This window comes from Haliaeetus albicilla, chromosome 17 (genome assembly GCF_947461875.1).
Source record: "Haliaeetus albicilla chromosome 17, bHalAlb1.1, whole genome shotgun sequence".
Taxonomy (NCBI): domain Eukaryota; kingdom Metazoa; phylum Chordata; class Aves; order Accipitriformes; family Accipitridae; genus Haliaeetus; species Haliaeetus albicilla.
In genome coordinates, this window is record NC_091499.1 from 16,638,304 (window position 1) to 16,651,057 (window position 12,754).

Below are 12,754 nucleotides of genomic sequence, written 5' to 3' on the forward strand. Positions count from 1 at the left end.
CCACAGGATCTCCTTCCTACAAAACAGTAGCTAATATAAAGTGTCCTTCCCCCCCACCCCCCATATGCTTAGTTAATGTTATTTTGCCTCATACGATTACTTTGCACTTGATGCAACAGTTTTCCTCCCGCTTTATCATCCGTTTACTAAGTATTGTAAGATCATTCTGCATTTTTTCAGTGTTAAGTTCTTCACCTTAAGGTTTTTGTACCCCTAATACCTGGGTATTACCCTCCGGTACAGCATTATTCACCCCTTTGCCTGGATTACTTATAAGCAGATCACTACAGATCCTTGGTGACCACAGTCGTGACTTAACTTCATTGCAAAAAGAGATGACACGTTCTTGTCCTCTGCTGTCTTTGAAACACTCATAATCCAGGAGAAGACAGCTAAGTTACAAAAGCAGAACAACCCTGGCTAAAGCTTTTGAAAATCCAATCCCCTGTGGACTGGATCAGTGCTCACCTTCACCAAGAACTCCAAGGAATTCTAAAAGACTGGAGAGGCATAACTACTATCCTCACAGGGATGCAGCTCTCCTTCAAAATACTGTAACAGCTTTCACGTCCACTGACTGACCTTCTTATGGTTGCAACTGGTTTACACAGAGCGAAAGACGATCTTACTGTTTTGTAGCCTCTAACCTGCAAGCTTCACAGAAGATTGTGCCATGTTTGTAACCCTTCATTCCTCTAGTGCTGAGGCTGATTTAAGTGACGGATCACACGACAGAAATAGGATTTCCACAGCCCTGTATTTGAGCTCATTTAGAACCGCTGCATAAATACCATTTAGTCCTAACAATTTATTATTGTTCAATGGATCGATTTGTTCAAAAGCTTTCTGTATTGGCATTCCAATTTAAGGCAGCTTTCCAGGCTAATCTCCTGGAAAGAATGGCTCTGATGTAGCAGCCTACTTGATCCCCCTTGCCATGAGCACTAATGGACAGACAACAGTTCTGCAATGGCCTTCTTGTATCCGAGCGATCCTTCACATCTGGAATAGCCACCAACCTCAGCAACTCTCCTGTAAACTTCTAACACATCTGAAACACAGTTCCAGCATTTAGCTATAGTCAACGGTTCCTTAATATCTCATACTGCCTTACTGTGATTTTGTTTCACTTTCTAGAGTTCACCTTCCTATTTTCCTTCCCTGAACAGGATTCATTTCCAGAAAGATGCCTCTGTTTTCAGCAGTCTCCTGTACTCTTCTGCGTAAGCAAGGGGGTATCTAAGTGTGGTCTTCACTTCTTCTATGGTAGGCTCTCAGATTAGTTGCTTTGGGGCATCATTAACATCACGCAAAAACAGTCTTTGCTATTATGCCCCCAAATTTTACCTCACCAACACGGAGCTAATCAAAGCTTGTCATTATTATTGTGATTGTTAACTCCCTTATCATTATATGATCACTGTCACCACAACAGACTGGTGCTTGATGTAACAGTCCCTATGGCCATACACAGAAATTCTATAATACGCTTTAGTTATTCACTTCACTTGACCACAAATTTTACCATAGTACCACTGTTCTAGTCAGGATCTGCTCTACCATTCCAACTCAAGCTCTAGGAGCAAAACATTATGCTACTCATCTTTCCTCTACCAAGCCTTAAAATTGCTACTGCATCAGTACCTTCATTTAAAACCAGTCTCATTTACGTATCACAACTTTTACGCTTCAAGATCCAAATGTGTGTTTCTACAAAAATGCTAGATCTAGATGCCTAGCCACAGATTTTTGTGTAGGATGTTCTTCATTCCTTCCTACCTGAACTTCGACAGTTCTCCTACCGTTTCATCTAAGACTAACATTTTTAATGGATTTGTAACTAAGTAGGACATCCTAAATTGCATGTTTTACTGCACCTGTTTCTTTTTTCCTCCTCAGACTTAAAATTTCGCGTTAGTAAATACCTTTTTCTAAAAGCTAAAAAGGCCAGCAACCTGGCTGGGGTTTGGTTATTCACATCACGGGATAAGCAAACATCATCTGCAGTCTTTTATTTATACTATGTACAATTAATGATGCATCTTTCTTAAAAGCACATCCAAAAGCATTTCAGAAGTGTAATACAGCATATTTTCCTTTGCTTTTGAAAGGCTGACAATGTATCCTGCTAGTTACCTATATAGCGCATTTTTCTGGAGTTTGGAGGCTTTGGGACCTTTGTTATATATTACAACTTTTCTTACACGGAGTAATAGGCCATTTCTCAGAATAAATACATAACCAGTATATTAAAATCTGCTATTTAATTTTGTTGTTCAGTTTATTTTCTGTAAAAATTCTCTTTGCAAAAGGCACTTTTGAGTAATGTTTTCTTTGCTAGAACACTTACGTTTATTAGCTGTAAATGATTTCCTTTATACCTATCTTATATCCAAGTCTTCACATTCTAGAGCTGTTCAGGAGGCCTGTGTACCATGGGCTATAAAAATTGCCAGAGCTCTAGTTTCTAGGGCAAGGGATACTACTACACACCAAATAATATTTAGCAGTAGAGACCATGAAAATAACTAGCACTATTCCCTCAAACATTTACTTTTCTTTTCCTCCCCTAGATCAGCCAGATTAGCCTTTTATTCTTTACATTAATCTTTACATTTTATGCAATCTACACACAACTCAAATTCAAAATTTTAACATGCTACACATTTTCATGTTTGAATTGACTAACTACGTGTTGATGCTCTCAAGATAAAGCTGCAAATTTTGACAGCTGGCAAGGGGGCAGCTGGGTTTTCTGTTGCTCAGGAAGGTGTGGGAGGTGTTGGTATGTAGATAGGAATACATGAATTTTGTGGTAACAAGGGTGTCTACTTTTCACTACTCTTTCTGTGCAGGACAGAAGCACTTGGGACTTTAGGGGAGTGACATTAAGAAGACTTATTCTTCATCCTGGACAGCAGCAGGTAGCCCCACAGCAACAGAACTAAGCAGCTGATATGATGTCCAAGAAAAGCTTCTGGCACTGCCACTTCAGGTTGTCGTCTACTTGTCACATTGCTCAATGCTGATCGCAGTTTGAAGACTAGATTTTAACTACAGGTCTAGAGGTATCCACTTAACTTTTGATAGCACTGGATTAGGTACTCCATCACTACAAAACTGTCAGATGATCACAGCTGGATCATGCTACTGCGGGGTGGAAATCTGCCACGTCACTCAGTGGAAAAGATGTGGGCAGAGAAGAAAATGATACTTGTAAGCAGGCAGCTCAGTATGGAATGGGTAAAAGAAAGCTCTGAACTCATGTACTCAGTGACACGCTTACAACATGCTTCCTCTTCCAAATTGTATTATAACACAGCAGATGTAGATCCAACCCATGATTCATTGATTTTTTTAAACAGAAATTTACTTTCTGAAGTACATTTTACACACCACGAACGCAGCCACTCATCATACAATGCTTTACATGGGCCAGGAAGTTTATGGAGCCCTTGAAAACTGGCAATTTTCATCTTCTACAGAGTCCTCTGATTCTGCAACAAGGAAATTGCCGAACAACAATGGAGAGGCTACGTAAAGGACAGATGGGTAGCAAGCCGCAGGACCTACCACCTGAAAACAGCATCCAGGGTATAGAACATTCAGTTTTTAATACTTAAATGACACACAGCCCAACGAGATTTCTTTCAGAGGCTTAGATTCCTCCAGTCCTGATGCTATTGTGATGATAAATAATCTGTAACTGAAAGAAGAATTTCTCCCTGACAAGTTTGTAAGTTCTAACAACTGCAGAGAGAAACCAGCATAGTATTGTCAATGCTGATGACTACTTAGGTAAGTGCCTGTATACAGCAAAAAACCTCAAGCTTTTACACTGCTTTGTTGAAGCAAAAGAAGTTCCCTTACAGCATGCACTGCTAACCTAGCAGCAATATTTCTACACTCTTTACAATGCATGTACAAGCCAGACATTTCTGTACTTGGGAGATGACAAAGGATATAATGAGAGCACCTCTCGTTCATTCACATCACAGAGAAGACCCACTGTTCAAGGTTACTCTTGCAAAGCTGAGCACTGACCTCAGGCCTCTAACAGCTTCAGACCTGTTGTCACACTTCTTCAGAGGGACAAAAACATATTAAGCATTTATGTAGCTTAGAGTAACTGGATGGCCCTACATCAGCTGCCAAAAGTTAGAGCACATACAGAGATTTATGACTTTGTTGGTACTCCTGCACTGTGAGACACTAGCTCTTTAGTTCAGACAACACAGACTTCTGCATTTACATGGGAACACCTGGCAACTCTACCTCCAGATGACCCGATGTTCTACTTGACAACTCTTTCTTTTAACCACAGACTATAATGGTTCCCACATTCAAAGAAATGAACACAGTTTCCTCCCTGTTGCCAAAAGAGCTGGGTAACTCCTTCACATATATCATGTTACCTTGTACTGACACGTTTACAGCAGAAGACAACCTTTTTTTCCATCCTACTAAGTATTCCTCTGAAGGAAAAAAGTGAGGTCTGGAAGGTGGATATTCAGGTTTTTGGTAGCATCTTGCAAGTAATTCAACTGGATATCCCCTGGAGAACATTTATCTGAATGTGCAGTCTCACTGGGAAAGGCTGACTCCAAATCCACTTGGCTCAGGAACACTGGTAAGCACCCAGGGAACAGAACAAATTCCTTTTCCACATTCACATGTTATTTTTTTCACAAAAACATCAATAAGATGTCAAACTGAATTCAAACGCTAGAGAAGTATGGCAACAAACCTTTACTGCCGGCAGAGAGGCAACAGAAGCAGCAGACTGTCCATAGGCTTAACACAGCCAAACTATTCATGGGGAGCCTCTGGTGCAGTGAAAAGGTCAGACCACTTTGTGGGCAGACACAATGCCATTGTAACAGAAATGCATGGAAGTGGGTGGTCAGAAGAACATACGTGTTTATGAAAGACCTCATTCACTGTGCTGTTTGGAAATTTTTCTTGTCTGAATAGGGAAATGCGCTCTTGATAATCTAGCTACAAAATAGATTCCCTTAAGGATACGGAAAACATGTTGCCTCCTGTGGACATATACGTCAAGTCTCTACAATTTGTACTAGGTAGAGTCAAGTTCATTCTCCTTTCTCTTGTTGGTCAGAAGGCAACTTTCTCAGTCAGAGATGAGTAAAACCGTATTTCATTATAGAAGAGTGTGCTAGCTATACTGGAGTAGACAATGTGAAGCTATGTGGTAAATCTTTTTGTAATGAGAAACGCTGATAGCCTTAAACTTGCTTGGAACATTATTCGAGTTGAGGGCTCTCAGTTCTTTCCAGTATCTCTCTCAAACTAAATGTAGTATTTTCATTAAAATTATTAAATATTAAAAATACACAGTATTCCCTTTCCTTTAGATCCTTCTTTTTCAACTAACCCTGTGAAAATAAGTCAGTAAAAGCATGAAGAAATTTCTTCCACATTGATGTCACAAATATCCCTGCTGTCCTACATTACTTTAAAAATAAAACCTCATATTCCACCATCAAAAGAATAAATTCAGTATCACGCAAAACTACATTTCTCAAAGTCCTTACTCAAGGGTCCAAAGTATATTTACTTTAGATTCCTAAAAATATTTTTAGCTATAGAAGCTGCAGAGGATTAGAAATTTAAGATTAGCTATGCTTTCTGCCCTTCATCACTTCTTTCCCAACTTCCTAGAAAGTCCATTTTAAGTTTTGCTGTTAATTACCTTTTCCTCTTTAATGAGTCAAATTCACTTCCTGGTAAAAGTGACAAAGAAATTCAGTATTTCTTGGTGTATCTGTATTGTGCAAAAGCAGAAATCTGTTTATTGATCACAGACCTGCACTATACATATGCTTTGTCACACTTCACAGAAATAACAAACAAAAGCAGAAAGAGGAATAAGAAATTGGATCTTCCAACAGTCAAGAGGAAAATTTCAGTTAAAAAACTAATGGTCATGAAACTAAAATTATTGAAAAATCTTGCACTTAAATCTCAGTTTAAGCAATTCATACTAAGCAGTCAAATTACATGGTTGGTATAAATCCACTGGATTCTGAGTCAGAAACTCACTGCAGCGACTAAAGCTTCCCTCGGTTTTTTTCATATGCTAAACCATAATTTTAAGAAATATTTATTTTAAAATATGTCTAGAAGACAGTTTTGTCTTAAGGACTCCTTTTTAACTGCAAGGCTTTTGAGACACAGTAAGATAAGTAACAGTATTCCTCCATTTTCTTACCCAGTATATCCAGTTGCCGTAAACGCGTACAGCTAGCCGCAAGCTCCTCAATGTCTGTGTCACACACAGACCTGTTGGCTGTAAGAAAGAGCTTTTGCAAGTTTGGGAGTTTACGTGCAAGGTTTGTGAAACAGCCCGTACTGCTCTGTAACGTAGGGCACCAGCCAAGATCAAGTTCTTCCAAAAGCTGGCAGCCTGAAGCCAATTCTGCTATTCCATTTTCAGTTATGTTTTTACATCTCCACAAGTCCAGACTGCGAAGCTTTTTGCATTTTGCTCCCATCATGCTTGCTATAAGATCATAGTCTTCAATCTGCAAGGAAAGCAAACACTTTGTCATGTATACCATCTTTCCAGACATACATAGGTGTTTCAAGATTTGCTTGCTAACACACCTACGGATCCGTCTTAAGCATTTGTTATTTCTAAAGAGCTCTGAAAATTATTCACTGTAGAGTACAGTGAGGTATACTTTTACAGAAGACAACAATAAAATAATTTTTCTATCAACCCCCAGACACAGGTACTTTTAAATTCACTTAATACTAAGGATCAGTGAAAATGCAGTGAAAAGTTTATTTTCTTTGAAAAGCCCTTCTTTTTTGCACATGTTTTTTCTTTAAAAGATAAGATTAAAACTGTTTTTATGACCACAAGCACCGCAACCATAAGCACGTGCAGACCGAAGATTGTCCTCATTTCCATTCTGGGTTGACTAGTTGCTGCATCTTCTTACGGAAGTCTTATCGGTTACCTCGGGCAAGCCAAAGGGACTGAAACAGGGTCCCACCACGCAGACAGAAGGAATGAAATCCACCATCAGAAACCACAGGAAGACAAGGACCGCTGGAAAAGCCTAGCCACGCTGCCTTCCTCGTCCGTCCATGAGTCAAAGCAGGGAAGGCTGAGCCAATTCTGCTTTGCCCCTTCCTTCCTGACCTAGGAGGAAGGTCAGCTGAGTCTCCTGGGGAGTGACGCGGTGTGCCCACCAGCGGGGACAGCAGCAGGCCAGAATCCCTCCACGCACAGCTCTGACGCGCACGTGCGGTACAGCTCAGACAAGCGCCCTGCAAGGACTGCTGCTGTCCCTGTACTCTCTTTCTTTAAACCAATGAGCGCGCCCAGCAAGTCCAGGACTCAAACGGCTTTTGCTGAAAATATTTCTCTCGTGGTTATTACTGTAGGGTCAGACACAAGCATTAATCTGCCAGGCATGATGACCTGGTCTGAATAAAAATAAGTCAGTCTTGATTATTAGTTTTGGAAAGAAAAAGTGACTATGCATATAAAGAATGCCCCCAAATTTAGGAAAAGGCTGAAGAACTAGGAGAAAGCCTACAAGCTATGTTTTAGGCCTGCTAAACTAGTACGTAACCCTTAAGTATATGACTAAGCTGCATTCGTCTTGGACCTTTCAAGAGAGTATAGTACAATATCAACCCAGCATTTAACACGTCTTTGTGAAAGATAAACCCAGACTGAGTTCCAAAGCAAGTTGCACGCACCCCCCCCCCACACACACACGGTGTAAGTACTCACCATGACGCAGCTGCCCAGGCTGAGGTGCTGCAGCTCCGAGCAGAAGTTCAGAATACTGAGCAGGGCTGTTTGCTGCCACAGGGGAACACATCAGAAGAAAATATGGAAAGTGAGACAAAGAGAAGAGGTCAATTAGACATTAAAGGCTGTCACCGCATTTCCTGAAATACAGCTCAAAGCTCTGTTACAGACACCACAAATGCCACTTAATGAGTCCCTGGGTACTCTACCCATTGATTGGCTTAAAGCAACGGTAATCGTTACAAACCTTGATGCAAGTCACTTTGGATGTGGTTTTGCATTGCCCTGAAGATACCTCCATACCCATGACCTATCCGCTCATTTCCCACAGGAAAGCTGCTGAAGAAGTATGGCAAGTTCAAATAACAGGCAAGACCAGCCCGAAAACACAGAGGGCTGGCGACATACCAGAAGAACAGCGGAGGCTCTGACATTCGCCGATCCGCTGCAGCCTGATGGAACTGCCAATAGAGCTGCGCAGCATCAGGACCGAGCTGGGGACTTTAATGTCAAAGGAGTCTCCGTGCTGACAAGGATGCTGACAACCATTGAGCACCTGTCACTACTAGCACGCAGACTGAAACAGATATAATGTGTATTTTACAGTCGTGTTCCTGCCATTTAACATGGCCATTCTTTTCAGAAAGTACTGCGCATTGCTCAGCCTGAAATTGGGACTGGAACATCAGATGCATCTTACAAAATGTGAAGTATGCAGCTGTTCTGTTCCACAACAAGGGAAACTTCAAGGGTTTTTATTTGTGCTTCTAAGATACAGAAAAGACTCTTCTGCATTGTCTGTAGCCATATTTTGCTTTGTAGCTGGAAATACACACTGTGCAAAAAAGAACGTAGTCTGGGATTCACATCACAAATAGCTGTGCATCATACTTAAAACATTCATCACTGTTAGGACTTTGTAATCTGTATGAGCTTGAAAATGGGAGTTAGTTTCACGATGTATTAACAATAAAAGTCTGTGGGTTTCTACAGGATATACAACAGTTTCTAGCAGAAAAAAACCCAAGCAATATACAAGGGACAAAATAATCTACTGCTAATAAGTGGAATTCCTACAACAACACTAGTCAACAATATTTGTACGCATGGGTATTATAATTTATACTGTTTTTTTGAAATATAAATTTACTTGTTTTCAGAAAGTTTACAGTTAAATGCTTTACTTAGTTTCCTCTGTTTGTTATATTCCAACGAAACTTGGTAGGAACATGACCCTTTGTCATACTGCCATGAAGAAGTATCTGATCCCTTGCACTGAAAGTCTAGCAGATACACAACGGGGACATAGCATGGGGTGTTCATGGAGATCATTTCAGACATCTAATTTAGGTGTCACCAGGGAGCAGTTAGAAACACCCAACACTTGACATGTATAGAACCTCAGCTTCCAACTTGGCCTTCTAAGATTTGATTTCCCAAAGGCAGCCTAAAAGTAGATGCTATGAGTAAGTCTTCCTCACATGTATCTTTGCAGAGGTCTTAAAAGTCACTGTCCGCGCACTTGCTTTACTTTCATTCATGTTTTTAAAGAAAAAGGTAGCTAGGGAATTAAACACAAGAGCATTAAGATGTCATTATTAAATAAGTAACACTTAAGAACACTTTAAAGCTAGTAAATGTGCAAATATCCAATACATTTTAAATAACATACTTAAGCAAATGCTACATTTGGATCATTAACCCCAAATAAACAAGTTAATCCAAGAGAATGAGACATAGTCTTTACTATTTAACTTCAGGAAAGCTATGAGCTTTAGAACCTACTCAGGTGCAGAAATTAAAAGCTAAATCCCCAAACCCCTCTCTACAAACCTTAAATATCAGAGCTAAATAAATCAGTCCCTGACTGCATACACAGTACTAAACAGCATTTCTGCAGGTATTCAGGTGACTCCACAGGAAAGCTGAATACTTTGCTGCATTCCACCATGTTTTTTAGTAATGGTTTCCAGACTGGAATTTAAACACTGGCCTGAAAGGTTGGCAAGCAGCAATATCTTTCCTTAATTGACACAAACAGTGCAAAAGTGAACAGTCACTCTGAACAGCTTGTAGGATGTGAGATCAATTCCACACTCCCTCTTCTTCAGAGAGGAGTGAAATAGGTAGGAAGACAGATATTCATAGTTATCTTGATTAGATAACTGAGCTACTTTTGTTAACTTGAACAGGAATTTGACACATCTCTCAGAATACCTTTTTTAGTCGCTCTCTAATTTGAGACAGTCCTTACTGTATTGATGTGCACTGAGTCCACATTTTCAAGGGTCTTTTCACAACCTATAAAACCTAAAGTATTATTTTAAACAATTATTTAAAAAAACCAAACAACTTTAAAAAAAGCACTAGGAATGTGGGTAATAGAAGGGAGCTTGGTAGAACACCATGTCATACCATCACAAATCGTGCCAAGTCAAGCCCAAGACTAAACAACTGCTTACTCAACATCAACGATACCAGTTATATTAATTCCTCTTCTGGGGCGCATACATGCCCACACACAACTCAGGTTTCTTTCAGAAGCAGTGTCTGTTCTTCTGTAAGGTGGGGTTTGCATATGTCAAGAAAGAAGAAAAGTCCTTTATGCATGCCCAGTTGTGCCACAGTCAATTGAGAATCCATGTGGCAAAGGACATGAAAATAGCAGGAGAGAATGGCAGCTCACAGAATCTATATGCACTACATATAGAAGGACTATCATTGTAATAACCTGTCTGTTTCAAGCCATCTGTCTGTACAATTCATCTCTGACTTGCAATACAAGATGAGTGATAACACTCCTATTTAAGCAAAGGAGAGGAGCAAAGCAATCACCCGACCCTGAAGCTGTAACACAGGCCAAACTTCAGACGTTACCGACAGGCCACCTAAATTCTGGATCAGCAAGCTTTAACCTGAAGAGACTAATTTCACTTTCTCAGCCAGAGACAGTCAAATCAAAACTACCCATGTAATACCATTCTTGAGCCTAGTAGCCAAGGCATGTAGTTTGGAGATCTTTTGAGTTTTCCTGAACCAAAGGTAAGGTTTGGCTTTGAACCTGCTTCAAAGAAAAGAGTGAATGATTTAAAAAAAATAAAACAAAATAAAAAAAACCAAACCACCAAAACAAAACAACCCACTCTGGAAACAAACTTAAGGTAAGAATTACTTTTTCTTTGTGGAGTAATATATGGCATGGCTTCAGTGGTCTAAATTTCTTCTGCCATCCAACTCAAAACAAAACCTACTAAAATAATCACTTTTATAAGATGGCACAGACAACAGGAAGAGTCCAAAGGGGCCAAATAAAATGATGTACCCTGTCCTCCATTCCCAGGAAAGGTGTTTTCAGATGAGGAAAACATACAGTGCAGGAGTTGCTTTAAGAGAGAAGACTCTGATGTCAAACTGATCAGAAGGATATGATACTGCTGCTAAACACAACCTTACAGAGCAGATGACAGAAATATTTTAGGGCATGGCAGTTAGTCCTAAACCTCAGAAAAGGGAAGCAGACTGCCTGAAGAGTCTCTGAAGTCTTTATGAACAGGTCAGACAAACATCTGTCTGAAGGGACATCAAGAGAGTTCATCCTGCCTTGGACAAGAGAAGAGATGAGATTACTGCTTAAAATCCTAACTTAGTCCACGTGAGACTAGTAAGCGGTCTGCCCAAACATGAAAGTCCTCCACTCTGTGATACAGACCAGCCTGGAAGACATTTATGTGTTGTGTATACTTCAACTAAATAGCTGATACTGGACTAACTTGTGTCCTACCTGCCTTTGTAAAGACCTTAGACATCACACATAAGTTTCGACTTAGGTGTTGCAAGAGCGTTGCTGGTTTGAACAGACCACCCATCAGTGGAGAAACCAAATACTGGTGGCAGAGTAATACACTTGGCAAGACTGAGTCTTGCTTGACTTGTTTCAGGATTTTTTTTGCATTCATGATCCAGCAGGAAACGCAAATAATTTCTGATGTTAGTATGATGAGGAAAGCATCCAACAGAGAGCCCGAGCTCAATATCTGTTCAAACAGAAAACCCTTCTGTCTGTGGCAGACGTGTCTCACCTGTGAAAGATGCACTTTAAACATTTGACCATTTACTCATTGCAGCTTCATTGTCAAATAGTCTGAGATTAAAAAAAAAAAACCAACAAAAAACCAAAAGTTTTAAAAAAATACCAATTATGCACTATAATATGGCTATCACATGAAGGCTCCACTATAATAAAAGGCATGAAAATGAGTGCACCACAGCGTGCCTTTGGAGGATTGAAGGAAGAGCTTAAGAAAAACAACAAGTTTTACTTTTAGGGTTGGGATAGGGAAGAAACAGTCTGCACCTTTTTATAAACTTTCTTTTTATAGAGAAATCTTAAAAACTACTTTTAAAATTGTTACTTTTGTTTGCTGGGAACAAACAATGGGCTGTTTTTACCCCCCTTCTCAGAAGAACCGTGTCTGACATAAGTCAGGAATTCTTCCAGCCTCTCAATGAAACAACTTGAGAGCCTGAATCTTTTACAAGACATTTATTCTCCTGCAATTTTTTCTTCAAAATTTTCAATGAAATGAATGCTGAAAGTAATCTTAAAGCCTCATTAAAGACTGCTGCCTCCCTTTTTTAAATATGGTTTCCCTTGCTTGCTCTGATTTTAAATCACAGAGTTACTAATTCTCCAGTTAACCTCTTTGTTCAAGAAAAAAATTAATTATGCAGGGCTTAAATTTTGGGTTTTTAACATTAAAAATTTAAGTTAGGTGTAGAAAAAAATTTCCTTTAATACCGCCCCCAATTGCATTACATGAGATGACACCCAAAGTTGTATTATTTTTTCTTACCATTTCCAAATGACGACCTCATCTCTAGCCCTCCCTGCCCTCTCCCCCCCAAACCCTGTTGTCTCCACTTACGTTCAAATACTTATATAACGTTAGTTGCAGGCAGATA

General features: G+C 39.8%; 1 protein-coding gene across 3 annotated transcripts in view; it reads right to left on the minus strand.

Moving 5' to 3' along the window:
• The window catches only part of FBXL4 (F-box and leucine rich repeat protein 4), a 70,699-nt gene that overhangs the window by 11,428 nt on the left and 46,517 nt on the right, over nt 1–12,754 (minus strand). For 2 of the 3 annotated variants that reach the window (XM_069804915.1, XM_069804913.1), the window contains exons 7-8: nt 7,772–7,843; nt 6,233–6,545 (exon numbers count right to left, since the gene is read on the minus strand). In XM_069804915.1, the coding sequence (XP_069661016.1) occupies nt 6,233–6,545; nt 7,772–7,843 (385 nt within the window). Of the gene's footprint in view, nt 1–5,713; nt 5,786–6,232; nt 6,546–7,771; nt 7,844–12,754 lie in introns of all 3 variants that reach the window. The other variant, XM_069804916.1, reaches the window with a different exon arrangement.